Source organism: Dermacentor albipictus, chromosome 5, assembly GCF_038994185.2.
Source record: "Dermacentor albipictus isolate Rhodes 1998 colony chromosome 5, USDA_Dalb.pri_finalv2, whole genome shotgun sequence".
Classification (NCBI taxonomy): Eukaryota; Metazoa; Arthropoda; class Arachnida; order Ixodida; family Ixodidae; genus Dermacentor; species Dermacentor albipictus.
Window position 1 is genome coordinate 86,650,625 of NC_091825.1, and position 18,575 is coordinate 86,669,199.

At 46.3% G+C, this 18,575-nt stretch overlaps 1 protein-coding gene across 1 annotated transcript; it reads right to left on the minus strand.

Moving 5' to 3' along the window:
* Positions 1 to 515: 515 nt before the first annotated feature.
* On the minus strand, positions 516 to 16,172 carry LOC135906900 (eggshell protein 1-like). The gene is made up of 3 exons (XM_065438533.2): positions 16,057 to 16,172; positions 5,121 to 5,303; positions 516 to 3,897 (listed from the first exon to the last, which is right to left on the minus strand). The coding sequence occupies exons 1-3, from the start codon at positions 16,078 to 16,080 to the stop codon at positions 3,637 to 3,639; spliced, it is 468 nt and encodes a 155-aa protein (XP_065294605.2). The 5' UTR covers positions 16,081 to 16,172; the 3' UTR covers positions 516 to 3,636.
* Positions 16,173 to 18,575: the final 2,403 nt, after the last annotated feature.

Consider the following 18,575-nt stretch of genomic DNA (forward strand, 5'->3'; position numbering starts at 1 on the left):
TCGCGTGAATGTCAGCATCATTGATTGTCAAGATTGTCAAGATAGAGATTTTTATCAATCCAGGCTTATTGATCCCGAAATGGTCAAGCTGATATTTTCTGTTGTTTCGTGCAGAAAGCGTGCACTAACTTGCAGCATCTTGCTCTCGGAGTGTTGAGGAATGGATGTTAATTTGTCAAGCGCAGTTCTATATCGTTTTTTTTTTTGACACGGCTGCGGGAATGCGCAATGGCTAAGCTTGAGACAGTAGGCAGTGTCGGGAACTATTATTTTTTTCCCTGCATTTTACCCTCGTAATTTAGCAGCAGCAACGCATTGTCTTACTCCGATCACGAATGGTATAAAGTTTGTAAACAGGGATAAGATGCCTCAGAAAGGCTGGCCAACGTTTCGATAGGAGGACCCATCTTCGTCAAAGGCGGAGACGCCTTTGACGAAGATAGGTCCTCCTATTGAAACGTTGGCCAGCCTTTCTGAGGCATCTTATCCTTGTTTACAAACTTTATACCACAGTCTTCCATCTGCCAGCCCCTTTCTTGTTTTGGACTCCGATCACGAATGATATTTGGGAACGGTATATATACACAAAATGTGCGTTGTTGACAACTTAGAGGGAAAAACACAAACTCGACACACGTATAGTCTAGTATTCCGAAATAGGCAAGGTACAATATCATGTTCTGGTCACTTTGAAGTAAGAAAATATTTAAAGCATGGGGCCGAAAACACGAATGTTCGGGGGTTTTATATTCTTTGCTAATATTGTACACGTTTGTAAATCAGCCCAGCACGTTTTATCTTCTACAAATAAGTACGGGGAGCGGAATTTTAAAGAAGAAAGCTCAAGCAAGAAACCTGAGAAATGTGAAAATGTGAAAATGAAATTTCGCGAATGAAATGTACTCAAAATAACCAACCACCTCGTATCTTTTGAACAACAATCTCGCCAGATGTGACAGAGTAACTTGCATATATCAACAGCTGGACGGACAATCCCGCAGCAATAGCACTGAAGTGATTCTCCGATACTTGTAGCTGTCGGTAAACCAGATTTGTAGTTTCCTATAACCACTTAAAGTGCTGCAAGCGCAATGTCAAACTACACTCAGCTCTTCCTGTCATGCAAACGCACTAACAAAAGCGGCCACGTGTCACGGCAAAGCTTTTGTAAGGCTAAGTGACTTCCTCTAGGTACACCGCTGTACTGAGACCTTCCACTCCGCGTTTGTTATTCATTATGCAAGTCAAACACGGCTCTATACACCGTGAATTTGCGGCCTTCATTCTGAAACATAAACAACAGAAGCCAAAAAAAATTGCTGGCTTCGTTAACAGCTTCCGCGACCTTCTGAAGCATGTACTTTCTGACCTTCCGTCTAAGCGTCCATTCTATCCACTTCCTTCATGAGCCTTCTGTCTAATGCTGCTATTCAGTCTTTTTAGTTCTCCATAAGCGCAGTAAACGTAGTGCGTTGTGAAATGTGTGCAGTTTATTTTTCTGCCCTTTCCAGACGCGCACTACTGATGCCACGCACTCCGTTTACCGATGCTTTCTTGGTAACTTCTGGGAAAAGCTTTCCACTATTTCTATTTATTTTTTTACACCAGCCACAGTTTCCATGCGCGTTTTATAAAAAAGTATTTTCCTCGTGTAGCTAAATGTATTCCACAAGTGAGATGCCTGCGCTGTAGTTGAGCTACAGAAAAATATAGAAAATTTCAGAGCAGTATCTATAATACAGAACGTTATCTCAGTGCTGTATTTCCTTTGGGAATGCAAATTTTAGGAGTGGTTAGTTTCATACGATTACAATGACCATAGCACATAAGCAGTTCCTCGTTTCTTGTTCACATCGCTAACTGGTAGGTTCATAGTTCCTTTGGTTGCTGGCGCCACTTAGCATTTGGGACTTCGCCTTCAGATTGGCTTTAAACGTATATGTTTGCCAAGGCTTTCTCTCATATCGGTCAAAGGCCTTTTTTCCATCTCGTCACTCTCACGAGAGAATATAGCATAACTGGTAAAAAGGTCACCAAATGAAGTTCAATCTTTTTTTGTACCAACAGTCAAACTTATACAGTTCTCCTCTTACTTACTTACATTAACATGAACATTATTGTGCTCAAGACTTTCACCATAAAGCTCAATAACATCATTTCCTTTTACTGGGCCCAGGGCTTGATTGAATTGCTCATAGAAGCTATATATTAACGGTCCCTTTCGCTGTTCTTTGGGCAAAATAGGCTCGCTGCCATGCCAGGTTTCGTACTCGTACCACAAACCACGCTAAGGTCATGGGGCGTACTAACACCGTTTTTGCAGTCCAGCTGACACCTTTCCCCAAGTTCTCTCTCATAACTTGAGATCACAGTTTAGCCTGAACAAATGTAGATTTGCTCAATTGGCAATGTGCCTGCTGATGTCAACAAAGTCGACATCAAATTTAAAAAAAAAACTGCCACCATCTATAGCACACGTGCAAGGCCTCCGAGGCGAGTCTCATTGTATTCGATAGTTGCAGCACAATAGCCCTTTGTTCGCATTCACAATATTTCTCCATGGCCTCTATCGCCTGCGTAACGAAATGCACAGCTTGTGAAAGCTGGTGGTTGAGGAAGAAAATTACTCGTCGGAGTGGTCACGAAGGCGTCCCAACAACACGCATGCGCCTCGAACAAGATGACAGAGCTTTGCAAGTTCGCAAGTCCTTGAAGATGGCTTTGCTGTGTTTAATGCCATAGATGACTCGCTTTGGTGGGAGATAAAATCTTACAATATTCTCTGCTGTGCTCATCATGCGCCAGTATTTATTAGCATCGTTAAAGTAGATTTAGCTTCTGTCGGGGATTTTATTAGCAAAAAGGGCGTTTTGAAAAGCAAAAGTTATGACGCACATGTCAGCGACCTATGCTATTTCTTACAATACTATCTATCACTCATATATAAGCTTGACGACTTTGCCCCGATGTGTAGCCTTGTGCTTCTACCTCCAGAAGATGTTAAATGTCACACGACACAACTGCAAAGTAAGTGGTACGGACAAAACCACGTGACAGCAATATCAGATCGTAGCAACAAAGGCGCAATCATCACCAGGCGATCAGTATACTATGAAACTGAAAACGCACAAATATTGCTCGCCCGACGTTTAGCTCGGTATTTCTAGGGTCTACACAAAAATTTGCCTAACGCTGTGTTTTATTCAAAACATGTCTCTAATAGAATGCGATTACAATGATTAGCTTGAGCCATTTCATACACCACGAAAGCCTTCGCAAACAATATTCTTACGTTGCTCTCTCTGTATGCCGCTAATTTACCCTAGCATTGGCTACTTCTCTCGAGACGTCTGCTTGAAAAATTTCCGAATCTCTACAAAATATATCCTTAATAAAACCAGCTCGCTCGTGCACCACATCATCGTCATCATGACCATAATTATCATCACAACCGCTAATCACATGCTGTCAGATCCGAATACAAATAAAAGTAGGTTCATTCTTCACCCTAGCATGCATGAAAAGCACGCATTTCCATTTCCAATCGTTTTGTCAAGCTTCATTCGGTCGAGGTTTGCCCGTCCGTCACTGTCCAGTCGTTTACCTCTACGTGAGCATGTATCGCCCATTCCCTAGTTAATGACCGGGACCTCCGCCCCCGCTGGACAGCATTCGCACGGCTGCCGGATGCTGGTTTGCCGTGCCGGGCTCATTTGTCAGCACCTTGGCTCGAAATCCATGCTTGTCGGCCACGTAGTGCACCTGCCGGAAGCGACCCCACGCGTCCGTGAAGCCGTAGCTTCCCTTCACGCCGCCCAGACCATTGCTCTTCTCTTGGCGGTGCTGGGTGCCGTACTTGTCCAGGACTTGGTAGCCGAAGCTGTACGGTTGCCACAGCTGCGATGAAATGCACAGACACGCTCGGATTTTAACGTCAATTCGTCTTGAGCACTGCACATTCTTTGCGAAAAGTATGGAGGCTACACGACGCGTGGCCAGAGCTAAGCTGGGCACGTGTTACATGATCGCCTTTGAATCCAGGCGTGCTCATCTGCGCTTATAACACGTGGTTGCGCTTGTAAATACCTGAGGGTTTGCAAGCTCGTTCCTGTCGTAGTAGAGCGGGAATAAGAGTTCTTTCATAATCGTATAAATAAGTAAGTAATGGTGAAAACCTTAAAACAGTTTATTACTATTTACGGAATAAGTAATTCATTTTGGCAAAGAAAAATTCCACTATTCCAAGGCGTTGGACATCGAAGTAATTTTTTTTTCCACATTGCACTTACGTTTGATCTTCATTTCGCCGTAAGCCCAGCACACACCGACGTGCTGTCCTAGCTTTTCAACACAAACACAATCATATTGCACACATGTCCTACAACACGTTACTGAGCAAAAAATTCACCGACTGGTACTATATATGCTCCATAGTGCAAAATTTGAGCCCGGCTCTCTACGTGTTCTCCTTTTATGATATATTGACACAGAAAATTTCAGAGAGACATATAGCAGAGTCGGTAATCGTCGAAAATCTTATCTGCAGGTCAAGTGCGTCGGCTTTTATACAGGTATCGTCGAAGGTACCAGCGTAATCGCTTGTGGCTCTTGGCCTCCATAAAGTGCTCCACAATTCGTGTCGTGAATACAATCAGATTACAAACAATCGCAAATCATGACAATCGAAACAAGCGCGAACGCGACCAAACCAAGCAAACCAAACAAAGTGATCATGTGTTTAGCATCCCATGCCACTAGCTTACCCCAGAAAAAAAAAGAAACGTGTAAAAGTGTCCGCAGGCTTCCTTCCACGATGGCTTGATATAGCCATGGTGGAAGGAAGCCATAATATAGCCTGTAGTCCACCGCGGCGAGTTAGTACCTTTCTTTTGCTAAGCGCTTACGAGAACGAGTGTTGTGAGCGTAACATGATTTTACCAGACTCACAAAACAAGGATGAGCAATGGAGGGCAGTGCAGGACTAAGTGGTTTGATAAGATTAACAAATGTGCGGACATATAGTGGATATCGTTGATACAAGACAGCGGTAACTGAACATTTCGGAGATACACATTTGTCCATCAGGGGGCATATATACGCCGATGATGACGGTCAAATACCTTTCCGTAGCCCCCGCCACCGTAGCCCCCACCGCCATAGCCGCCGCCGCCGTAGCCCCCGCCGCCGTAGCCTCCACCGCCGTAGCCTCCACCACCGTAGCCTCCGCCACCAAGACCGATGCCTCCTCCACCAAGATAACCGGCGTCAGCAGGTGTCAGCCGAACAACAGCTACCATGGCGCACTGGGAACAACAAAGCACGTTTCTTATATTCGGCTGGAATTTGCCGCAAGTCATGTAGGAAATGAAGGAAAATGGAGTGAATAGTTCCAACTCCACATCGTGCAAGAGCTGCACCAATGTCATTTACAAACTTTTTATCCGTCCCTAGACGGTTGTAGCCTACAGAGAAGTGTGGCTTAAGTCCAGCCTTTTTTAATATCTTGAGCCTGATCGCCCACGTTCAGGGCTCATCGAAAGAAGGCGTCGAGAATCTGAATTTGCTAAAGGAGCAGAGAACTCGAAGCCCTTTCTTTGGTCGTCTTTCGTCGATCACCGAGCCCAGATAAAGTATGGTGCAAGAACCACTCCAGCTTGAAGCCTCCGAAGAGGCCATTTCTCCGCCCTGCTATGGTTAAGGGGAATGAAGAAGAGACACGCGGGAATGAAGGCACGTGTGTTCCTTCAGAGGCTGGACTTTCGTGCCATACATTTCATGCTCTGAAAAAAAATAATTCTGCACCAGTCAAAACCAGAGGCTGTGTTTTGGTAAATATGGCCTAATGCAGTTGAGGGTCAGCTTGACTTCGCGGAACTATTTTGGCTGCGGTGACATCGAAACATAATGCAAAAGTGCCCTCTACTGCAATTTTTGCGCTCCTTTTAGAAAAATCGTTGGTAAGTAACGATCCGGAACCACCCACAACGGCGTCCCACATAGCCCATGTGCGTACAGAGTGTCCCACGTAACTTGCTCCACAAAATAAAGATAAGCGAGTGCCACGTAGCTGAACAGAATCAAGTCAGTGTTGCTTGCCGTCACCTAGAATAAGACAGACATCTTTTGTGTGTTTTGCCTAGTTAATTTGTGTTTCGCTATAATCATAGCGAAATTGTCCTTGAGAAAATTACAGACCACCCTGAAAAATTCCCGATCCATCTTTCTGTTGCTCAATACGCGCTACTCAATTTTTTTTTTTTTGGCAAGCGTTAAATAAAGTCTGCAAAACACGAAAAGTTGCTGCGCGACTGGCTGTGCTCCACTTTTCGCGAGCTTTAACAATATGGTTAATGGAATTGACACCAACAAGTGCAAATTCATGCGTGCATCCCGCCCAAGCTCTACAGAGTCACAAGTCTACACTGCTCGCACTACTGGTCCAAAAGAAATTCATTCTAGAAAATTTCGAGTGCAGAAATATGATACTTGGGCTTTTTTAGATTTTTCAAAAGCCTTTGACCTCATTAATCATGATATTCTGCTTCAAAAACTGTATCATTATGGCATAAGAGGTATCGCGCATAAAACTAATCAAGTAGTATTTGCTATACCGTACTCAATTTGTTGGCATTGAAGGAAAACATTCCTGAATAAAATCTATTAAAACAGGTGTCCCACAGGGAAGCATCCTGGGACCATTTCTGTTCATACTTTATATTAATGATATTGTCCACTTTGATGAAACAACCCATTGTATGATCTACACTGATGACACGAGTTTATTCTTTTCAGGCAGCTGGTGTGCCGATTTGGGTAGTTGAGTGAATAGCGCACTGTCTGAAATAATGCATGGGCTCAAACGAACTGCCTGAAACTAAACATTAATAAAACGAAGGCTGTTTTATTTCACCCCCGGCCACACACATATCCAGTTACCTACCGTTTCGTTAAATAACTCTAAAATTGAACTGGTAAAAAGCTTAAAATCATTGGGCGTGTATTTTTCAGAAAACATAACATGGGATAATCACGTCAACTACATTAATAATAAGCTATCTAGGACAACCGGCATTATGCGCCGCCACTGCTACCATTTTCCTACTTCTGGTAACATGGTCATATATAACTGTTTATTTTCTTCTCTATTGAAGTACGCGCTTCTTGTATGATCCACACCAACAGCTGCAAACATTAGCAAACTTACCGTACTGCAAAAAAGTGTTTTACGCCAAGCCTGCAAAATCCCATATTGCTACCACACTGCAGACTTGTTTAAGAAGCACCACATCATTAAGGTTCCATCAATGTATGATTACAAGCTATGCCGTTTATATAAACTCGGTTTGCTGAAAAATAATGTTGCCATGACAAACATAGCAAGGCGAGAGAAAAGCTTCCTTGCTTATATTGTACGCCACCCTGAAGTGTCGTACGTCGCCAAATGTAGAAACAATTACGGAAATCAAATGTTAAAATTTCAGTTGGCTACACTTCTAAACCATATAATAAAAGAAAATGAGATTGACATATCTAGTACATCACCAAAACAACTGCGCTTAATGTTTGTATAGTAATATGATACGATGATTTCCTTTTTCTTTATGACTACTGTATAATACTCTCTTCAAGTGACGTTTTGTATCTTCTGTAAGTGTTTCCTCTTAGTAGGTCGTGCTCCCTTATCCGCATGCTTTTATGCTTCCCCGTTTGCTAGGGGGTCAGTGCTCCTCAAGCTGTTCTTACAGGTTTTACATGTCCTCCTCGTAACTTTTTCTTGTTGCAGAATAAAATTCAATTCACTTCAATTTATTAAACAATCTTCACCTTGAATCCATGTTGTCATTATCGATACTTAGGTGTGGTGATTATTCCGACTTTAAATAGGAACCAACATATCGCTATAATAAGGGCTAATACTAACCGCACGTTGGGATATTTAGGACGAAATTTTTATTAAAGCTCCAGACCCACCGCGGTGGCGTAGTGGCTATGGCGTTGCACTACTGAGCAATACCATCAGCAACGCTTTGAGCAATGCCAATTTAGGAATGAATCCCGGCCGCGGCGACCGCATTTCGATGATGGTGAAATGCGAAAACGCCTGCACGTGCATTGCGCACTGTGCATTAAGTGCACGTTCAAGAACACCAGGTGGTAGAAAGTAATCTGGAGCCCCTCACTGTACGGTGCGCCTCGTAATCAAATCGTAGTTTTGACGCGTAAAACCCCAAAATTTAATTAATTCATAAAGCTGCCGTGTCACTAAAGTATTACTTCTCTACAAAACATTCGGTCTTTCTGAGCTAGAATACGGCCCGTTCATTTGGGACCTCAACCATTCTAACCTACAATACGTTCCTTAAGTAGTCCAGAGTAATAGCGTGAGCTTTAGTCTCTTTAACTATAACCGCATGGCCAGCGCTATATCTACAAGACCAAGTTTATTGTCACCTTGCTTATTACTCCGGATAAACGTTTTACGTTTTACATCACAAAATCCATTGTCTTCATATCTACGCAACCAACCCATTCCTAATTCCACATACCACTCTTCCCGTATTCATCATCGGCATCAGGTTGGAGTCTTTTATCCTCAAGCAAATATTTTTATTTACTGTTTTATTCGACATACATCCAACGATATTGGATATAGCTGGTATTGCTGATATTGCATCCATATCCGATTAAAGTCGATCTCAAAAAGTGCTGCTTCCCTTTTTTTTACTGTGATGACGCGGCGTCAGTAAAAGCGGTGTGTTGTTTATTTATCGTCCTCATAGTGGAAAGGTGCCAAGCGTCTGATGTCGCTCTTGTTATTGTTTTGTTCCTGTTCTATGTCATTTTTTTGTTTTCACTGTTTTCTGACTTACTAAATAGGGTTGATTCTGGTTTATGGAATATGATGTTCGCTCGCTTTATGACCTCGCGTGATATGTTCTTTGTTTAGTTTTTATTTTCGCATGTTAATTGCCTGCCGTGTTCGCAGTTTCAAATGCGTAAGCTTTTCTGTGCCTACCCAACGACGAAACCCGTCCGTCCATCGCGTAAGACCAATGCTTTCAAGATAATGCCCGCCGCAGCGAGAGAATTGACGTTCGTGCTGCCTCTCACTTCAACGCGAACTATGGCCAGCCCTTACAGTGCCTTTATATACCTAGTGTTCCACAACATCGTGAACGACAATAAACCTGGTCGCATTTGGTGGAGGTTGCCGAGATCCTTCGCCTCGTCCTGGAGCTCCGCACTCGAACCCTGCCAACAACATCGCCCTGCACTACGCCTGATCCCGCCACCTCGTTGCCTGCACCACCAACTGCCACTGTCATCTGTGCTGGCGTCGCTCGTCAACGCGACCCACCTATGTTCAGTGGGACCGGCGAACACGACATGGAAGACTGGCTGTCATCGTACGAAGGTGTAAGTGCTCATAACAAATGGGATGACCAGTCTAAGCTGACCCACGCGCCTTTCTACTACACCGACGTAGCCAAATTTTGGTTCTTGAACCACGAATCCGACTTTACCAGCTGGTCCACGTTTAAGACTCTTTTTGCCCAAGTGTTTGATCGCCCAGCTGTGCGTAAGCCACGGGCTGAACAGCGTCTACGCCAGCGCGCAACGCACCCTGGAGAGACATTCCCCAGCTACATCGAGGATGTTCTCGATTTGTGCAAGCGGGCGATTCCCAGCATGTCAGAGGATAACAAGATCAAACACATCCTCAAGGGCATTGAGGACAGCGCATTCCAGATGTTGCTGGATAAAAGCCCAACTAGCGTGTCAGTCCTCATTAACCTCTGGCAGAGCTTTGACGAGCTGCGCCGCCAACGTTCCATCACCCGCCTATGTTCTATTCAGCACGCCGATTCCGTCTCGAGCATCGCGGTTTCTACCAGGAACCAACCGTTCTCTCCCAATAAATGAATTCTTGTCTCTACTCCCTCAACACTGCGCCTAAACTTTTTTTGTTGCCTATTGTATTTCTTTCTTGTACTATAGTGTATTATCCACTCCTGCTATAGCCCCAGCAGGGGCTGCAGTATGTGTAAATAAATAAATAAATAAAAACCAACTCGACCCTCTCGCAGCATATTAAAGATTTTATTCGTGAAGAGGTGGTCAGCCAGCTCTCGCTGCTGCCTCACCGCTACGCACCTCCGCCAGCTTTGCCTCCAATGCTGCAGCAAGCCATCCGGACTCTGATGCCCGAAGCGCTTCCTGCAACTCCTACGACCCCCCCCCCCCCCGGCCCCACCCAATCCTATGAGTGTGCCGCTGGCCCATACCAATTTTGCCACTCACCCTACGTTGCTCCCACTCAGTTATGCAGCTGTGGTTGCATGGCCACCTGCGCCGACAGCTTCCGTTTCATCACCCATGCATCCGGCTTCATTTCCAGTTGCCCGACCATCAACACAGTTTTTTCGTCCTACCGAGACGTGGCGCACTCAAGACAGCCGGCCTATCTGCTTTGCCTGCGGCATTGCTGGCCATGTGGCGCACTTCTGTCGCCGCCGCGCCCCAACTACGCGTACCACCTTTGACACGCCCAGCTAGGCACGACAATACGCCGCCACGCCTCCATTTTCCCCACGACGTCTTGACACTGACCGTCGGTCGGAAACTCGGCATTCCCCTTCCTCTCGTCGGCGTTCGATTTCGCCCCTGCGTCGTCGAGCTCCTACTGAAGAGGGAAAGTGACTGGTGCAGTTCCTGAGGCAAGAACTGCAAATACATCGACGTTCTCAAGACCTCAATTTTCGCCGCGAAATGTTGTTACCGCTTTTGTAGAGGGAGTACCCGCAGTGGCACCAGTCGATACCGGAGCAGCCGCTTCCGTCATTCACTCGAACCTTCGTTGCAAACTACAAAAAGTGACTACAGCTCCCTCCGGCCTGGTGCTCGCCACTGCTAGCGCGCAGCCAATTCACCCTTAATCTGTATGCACGGCCCGTGTCGTCATCAACGACGTTCTGTACATAACCATTGTGCTCTCAGGACCTCATCCTTGGTTGGGATTTCCTGTCACGTCATCATGCTGTCATTGACTCTTCGTATGCCAGAAGTGTCGCTTTTACCACTATGTGAATCACTGCTGACCAGCTCTTCTCATTTTGCCGACAAACTCACTGTTGATGCCGACACAACGATACCCCTGAGTCGTCAATGGCTGTTGTCCTGTCGTCTGATGCCGCATCTGACGCCAATGTAGTGTTCACGCCGTCCGATGTGTTTCCTCAGCGCAAGGGCAAAGTTCATCCGTTTGCCATGCTCACTATAACATCTGGGTCAACTGTGATGCTGGTCACCTACTACTACCAGTGCCCGATCAGCCTACTGCCTGGAGAGACCATAGGATACTTCCAGGCGGTCGAATATGTTGACGATCTCGATGCTCCTACAGACTCCGATGTTACGTTGACGCCATCGCTTCGCTCTCAGACTCAACACCTTTAGTGGGTTTCACAACGCCATCGACACTACTCTTTGCCCATCTCATCACCGCCAGCTTCTCGCTGTCTTTCACAAGTTTCTCTCTTCTTTTGACTGTCATCCTACGTTATTGGACCGTGCCACCGGTGTTTCTCACACCACCGACACCGGTTCCCACTCCACCTTGTGTCAGCGCCCGTATTGTGTCTCCGCCAAAGAGCGCCGAATCATCATGGAGCAAGTGGACGACATGCTCAAACGTATGCAGTCATCAGTCCCTCTCAAAGCCCTTGGCCTTGACCTGTCGTATCGGTAAGAAAAAGAAGATGGGTCCATTCGTTTTTCTGACGACTACAGACGCCTAAACAAGATAACGAGAAAAGACGTTTATGCACTGCCTCGAATCGATGACGCTCTCGACTGTTTACAAGGCGCAGCGTATTTCAGTTCCTTGGGTCCGCGCTCCGGGTACTGGCAAGTTCCAATGGCCGAACCTGACCAACCGAAGACCGCATGCGTCACACCCAATGGCCTCTACGAGTTTAAGGGCATGCCCTTCGGGTTGTGCAACACGCCTGCTACTTTTGAGCGTATGATCGACACCGTTCTTCGCGGCCACAAATGGAAGACCTGCTTATGTTGCCTCGACGACATCGTCGTCTTCCCAACCAATTTTCCGAGACATCTCGCTCGCCTGAATGACCTTCTGACCTGTCTCGCATCTGCCGACTTACAGCTTAACCTCAAAAAAGTGCCGTTCTGCAGCAAGCAAGCTAAGCATCTTGGGTCACGTTATCTCAAAAGACGGCGTCCTCCCGGACCCATACAAGCTCCGCGCCGTTGCAGGCTTCCCGACGCCCACGTTTATCGAAACCCTCAGTTGTTTTATTGGCTTATGTTCCTATTTTCGTCCCATCGTACGCAATTTCGCATCCATCATGGCGCCCTTGACAAGTTTACTTTCCGCCAGTAACGGCATAGCAGCATGGTCACCTGAATGTGATGCAGCATTTCAGCAGTTGCACCACTTGACCTCACCACCGATTTTTCGCCACTACGACCCTGATGCTCCCACTCAAGTTCATACTGACACCAGCGGAGTCCGCCTTTACTCAACGTTCTTAGCTCAACTGAAAGCTCACTATGTTGAATACGTCGTTCTTATGCGAGCCGTACTCTAAAGAAAGCAGAATTAAATTACTCCGTCACTGAAAAGGAGTGCCTGGCGATCATTTGGGCACTAAGCAAGTTTCGCCCATACCTTTACGGCTGTTCTTTCGCCGTAGTTACTGACCACCACGCCCTGTGTTGGCTTTCTTCCTTGAAAGACCCGTCGGGACGCTTGGGACGTTGGCCGCTTCGCTTGCAAGAGTACGACATCCGCGTCATGTACCGCTCCGGTCACAAGCGCTCCGACGCAGATGCGAGCTCTCGCTCCCCACTGACGCCTGATGTGGCGTCTTTGTCAGCTTCCTCGTCCACCCTGTCACCGTTGACCATCGCTGACATGCTCACAGAGCAGCGCAAGGACCCAACACTGGTAATGTTACTTGACGACCTTGCCACTCCGTCTGATGTCTGTTCGACACGAGCACTGCGCCACCAAGCAACACACTTTTCCGTGCGGGACAACAATCTATATTGCCGAAACTACATGCCCGACGGTCGGAAGTGGTTCCTTGCTATACCTCGTCATAGGCAATCTGACATCTGCGCGTCTTTTCACGCTGATCTCCTAAGCGCTCATGCCGGCATCCTCAAAACTTACACAACGTCGCATCAGCGCTGTTATTGGCGAGGCATGCACAACTTTGCGCAAAAGTACATCCGGTCTTGTACTACATGCCAACAAGGCAAGACACTTACCCAGCGTTTCACACGACTGTTGCAGCCGCTACCATGCCCGGCTCGTCCGTTCGACTGCATTGGCATCGACCTCTACGGCCTGCTTCCATGCAGCGAGTGGGGAAATCGGTGGATTATTGTCGGCGTAGATCACCTTACTCACTGCGCTGAGAATTCAGCTCTGCCAGCAGCAACCACCCGTCACGTTGCTTTTTCATCCTTCGCAATTTTGTTCTTCGCCGCGGTGCTCCCCGAGAACTACTTCGTGATAGGGGCCGTGTCTTCCTGTCGGAGGGCATCCAAGCCCACCTCGCTAAGTGCAGGAAAATTTACGCTCAAATCGACCGCGTAGCATCCCCAAACCAACGGTCTGACCAAGCGGTTCAATCGCACACTTGGCGACATGTTGCGGATGCACTGATAGATCAAAATTTAGCATAAAAACTTTTATGGAAAAAAGCTGACGAAAATGTCCCTAATAACACCGCCGCAGGATTCGATAAAATCCCGATACAGCTAATCAAAACCCTCAATCCAAAGAGCAAAGCACTGCTGAATACTGCCATTGAGCTAGTGATTACAACGAAAAAAATTCCATTTGGATGGCGTGACAGTAAGGTTAACCTCATCTGCAAAGGCAAAGGTGATAAGAATAGAAAAAGCTCGTAGCGGCCAGGTACAGTAACGTCGAAGCTATATAGAACTATATAGAATAACAATGGACGCTATAAAATTAGAACCGCCGAAATGGTCAGAAATAAAGTATGTACTGGGGCAACTGCAGAATGAGTTCAGACAAGGCAGGCGCTTATAAGATAGTACTTTTTTTCTAACTCAGTGCAGAAAGGTTTCAATAGGTCGAAATAGACCTTATGTATAGCATTTTCCGATATTAAGCGAGCCTACGACAACGTAGACAGTTAGCTGTTATGGGATATTCTCAAGCACGAAGGCATAGATAACGATGTCGTGGAGCTGCTGCGACAACGAAGTAAAAATGGAGACAACCGAGCAAAAATTGTACAGGAAAGCCGAAATTGTAATAAAATGGTGAAAATTCCCCAAGGACTGAACCAAGGATGCCCTCTGTCTCGACTGTTGTTCAGGCTTTATGTTAAGCGTATATAAAGAGAACTGAAAAACAGTCACTTAAGATTTGATTTATGATACACGCGTAATGGGCAAATGGTGCAAGAGAAGGCTCCGGCGCTGATGTGTGCGGACGACATTGGGCTACTAGCGGACAATGCATGAGATTTCCAGACACTGGCCAATATGTGCAGCAACTTGACGACAAATGTGGACCTTGAATTTGCCACAGAGAAATGAGAAACTTGAGCTTTAATGTGGAATCGAGTAACTAGGCGATGTCAATTCAACAGCAAGTTATACCCATGGCCAAGGAATATAAATACCTCGGCATATATATAAACGAAGGAAAGACTTAGTCAAGCACCCACCAAAAAGAATTTGCAAATAAAAGGACAGCGGAATGCAGCAATAATGATATAACTATATGAGAACACAAAGCGCAGTGTCTTGCTATATGAGGCCTGAACTGGCTGTCTGAGGACAAAAACATACTAGAGCCAACATGCGCCACAGAGTGAGGCATGAGTGGGATAAAATAAAGGAGCAGAAATGAGTCAGCACATAGTAATTTAATTCGAAGGAATTCGCTCAGCTAGAGCCATAGCGAACGCCCACCTTCCAAAAGCGTTGGAATTGTACGCGAATCGAAGCATTAACTGGCCAGCAGTCGAGATAAGTGAGAGAGAGAGAGACAGAGGAAAGGAGAAAGGCAGGGAGGTTAACCAGAGGGGAAGATCCGGTTTGCTACCCTACGCTGGGGAGAGAGGGGAGGGGGAGGTAAAATGATAAAGTAGCGATAAGTGAAAGACGTTTACAGGAGTGGTGGAAAGAAAGCAGCGAATAAGTTGATGGAATAGGCGTCACTGCAAGCGTAGGTAACAGTACAATAAATAGATTGGGGTTCAATATATTGACGAAAGTAGATATCGAGATCAGATAGGCAGAATACTGGAAATTGGTAGATGTTGTAAAACCTGATTTTACCAGGTAAACTACCTGACTATTTGTCGCCGTCCTGTTTCAAAAGACATTCCAATAAAGCTCATCAACATCAACATCGCCCTCGTCATCGTCGGAGTGCGAGGGAAGAGCCCAGCTACAGTTCATGCGTCATGCTTGACTAGTTTCGGCGGTAGCAATGCATTGTGTCGCTACATTGCTTCAATGCTAATCGCGTCAATTTCGACGTTCTTTATGAGATGGGTCCTGTCGAAATTTCTTTTGCCGACCTTAGTGGACATAGAGTATACTGTGTAATAATCAATCAATCATTTATTTAGCGCACCTAGGAACAATCCCGAAGCCTGAGTGCTCGCGCATGCATACACTAAATACAGAAAAGAACTGCAGACGACTTGAAATATTGTTAAATAATAATAATGATAATAATAATAATAATGTATCTTGCTTTAGTTGTCAAACTTTTCAGGGCACTTGGTTTTATGTTTTGACTCCCTTGTGGAACCCCGTGTGGTATGTTAAGACGGCAGCTGATCTAAGCCGATTCGGCACTCGCTTAAACTTGTGGCTTCGCTTTTGCAATATGTTTCTAGTATTAGCAGACACGGATGAAACCGCGAAATTTTCAATCCAGTGGGTCATTTTTCTAGTATCGACATTTCCGATGCATCATCATTAGCGCTAAACCCACACGAGGCAGCATGGTAAACGTTCAGTTCTACCCACCAGGAAGGTGACGTAGCTGGGCATGACGTAGCTAGACGAAGACGAATCTTTTTTCCGTAGGTAAATCCGAATGCAAAGCGTCGGTGTATGCCGACCGGTCCACAAAAGGCACTCGCGCACGCGCACTTGCAAGAGTCGAGGCTGCCACGGCGGATTTCGGCCTTTTAAAGGACTCCCGTGGTCGAACCTCGCCGCCAGGCAAGGGAAGCATCGCTTAGACGTGGGAAATCGTGGTCGTTCACGCTCTGCCGCTGATGCCGCTTGGGCACCCGTTGCTGACGCTTCGGGTCATGCTCGGCGCCTTACCTCATGCGTGGACGATTATATTCACGAACGAGGCGTGTAGTGGGCGGCAGTGCTCGTGCAGCGTATCGCGCTATGGTTCTTCCCTGCCGACAATGCATAACCCTACGGGTCCCACCAAAAAACTTATTTTTTTCGCCGCCGTTGTTCCTGTTCCGCGAGCTACCGGATCGGAATGCTTTAGAAAGTGCGTTGTGCCGCAACCCTTAAGTTGTTGCCCGGTGATTAAGCCTTTCACTATGTTTTAGTTCGGCCCGAGAGTATTGTACAGGTGCCAATTAGATTGTTCATTCTCAGTTGGGAGGCGTGTCAGGTGAGTTGCGAAATCACTTTATTTTCTTTTCGGACGCAGACGCGAGCTAGGCGTTAACGAAGCAACGCGACCGAGCACGTACCAAGAAGGCATTTTAAAATGTTACCGGAAGCCCCATTGTTGCTCCATGCCCTCGATACAGTTTTACTGAGCGAAAAACAACCTGGGAAAGTGCATAATCCTTGACACAGAAATGGATGGACAAGCTGGTGATTTCCTCGTTAAATAGATGCGACAAATGAGCTTACCTAGGCCTTGAAAAGTCTTCGTGGCACGCCAACCGCAGTCGTTTAGTAAGGAAGCAGTTTGTGCCTAAGGGTGGCCCCACGGATATTATGAAAAATCCATCCAAGTAATTCTCTATATTGCTCAAGAACCACAGCTAAGTACGTAAGTTTAATGGCCTATAGGGCTTAGAAAAAAAATTATTGTTTGCTCTGTTCCCCACCTCCACCTTCTTGCTTGAAAACACTGCGCACGTTTTGTTAGAACTGTAGATACAACAAGTAGGATATTGCATTTTGCCGAAAGCTAGTGGCACAATCTTGCACATCAGTCTTTTGAGCGGGGCAGTGATACCCTGACCGAGTAGCTGGCCTCGAGCCACAGACTGACCAGATCCATTAGGGTCTGACGTCAACTCTTCATCAGAACTGTGTGTCATCACTGACATTCCGTTGGGCAAAACGGGAAGCTTCGCGCCTGGAGCCGTACGATGCTTCATTGTACTGCTCACACTGCACCGCCTGTTTCAGAATAAGAAGGCAGAGACAAAAACCATTGCCGCGTTTTTTCACTTTCAGTGTCAGTAGTCGTTCTAGTACTCTCCATTAAGCACGCTAAAACCTAAAAATTATAACTATCACATGAAGGTGATGGACAAGTGATGCTTTCTACAAATCTCTATATGACCGCACCTTACTCGGACCATGGTGACATTTAGCAAAATCGTTCTGCTCGGGAAGAGCACGCACGAAGAGCACGCATCGTGCTTCAGTTCTTCACTCACATGAACACTATACTGCGTTCATTGCGTACGTAATGGACAGGACCAACTTGACAGCCCGGGTACGCCATGTGACAACTTCGCAGGAGACCCCACGCAAGTTTCAAGTGAAGTCGTATAACCTGATCAACCTGAAAAGGCCTGCTAGTAATAACTATGCAACATGACCCTACAGTACATCCCGTCTTCTGGTTTTGTAGAACGTGGGGACGGTGGTGTGCGTCAGTGCCTGTGAGCGCCGACTACCGGAGGCACCGCTGCTTTTAGGCAGTTGCGTTTGTGCGCAGGCGTTCCGGTGTGGTAAGCCACAAGTGTTCTAATTATCTTCTCGCAATGATGAGGAATCACACAGTCTCAGCTCCACTGTCTGACTTAACTAAGACTCCCTTGATGTCGGGTGCGGCCACTGATAAGTTGATGTCACAAAAAGCAAAGCAAAGACAAACGCGAGGTGAGAGGTCGCCCAGTCACTTCATGGGGCCTCTTCTCGAATCATAGAATCACTCTGTCTCGAACCATGACCCCCCCCCCCTCCCTTGTGAATGAATAAGCGCCAATGCACACCGAAACATGTTTCCGCAGTGTCCTACTTTACCTAGGATGCAAGAGATTTCACTTCTTCCGTGCATGCGTACTCCATTTACGACATTCCCGAGGTGTAGACGTTTGCATCAGCACTAGTGGCACCATCTTTCAATGGCGACTTCCCACTACCGTGCAATGAGTTATTGAAATCGTAGGCAATATGCAATGTAGCTGTTACCACAAGAGCGCCAGCAGCATCATATTCATGAATGCACAGTTGCTCTATTTTTTTTCCTGGAAAAGAACAGCATATAGGCCCAAAAATGCTCGCGACACTTTGTGATTAGACAAACGAGCCCAATATACCGCTAC

Excerpts from the sequence above, each read along its gene's own strand:
- LOC135906900 (XM_065438533.2), bottom strand. The coding sequence starts at position 16,080 with ATGCCCAGCTACGTCACCTTCCTG. Across the intron at positions 5,304-16,056 it reads CCAGCTACGTCACCTTCCTG|TGCGCCATGGTAGCTGTTGT; the intron begins GTGGGTAGAACT and ends TGTTGTTCCCAG. Across the intron at positions 3,898-5,120 it reads GTGGCGGGGGCTACGGAAAG|CTGTGGCAACCGTACAGCTT; the intron begins GTATTTGACCGT and ends ATTTCATCGCAG.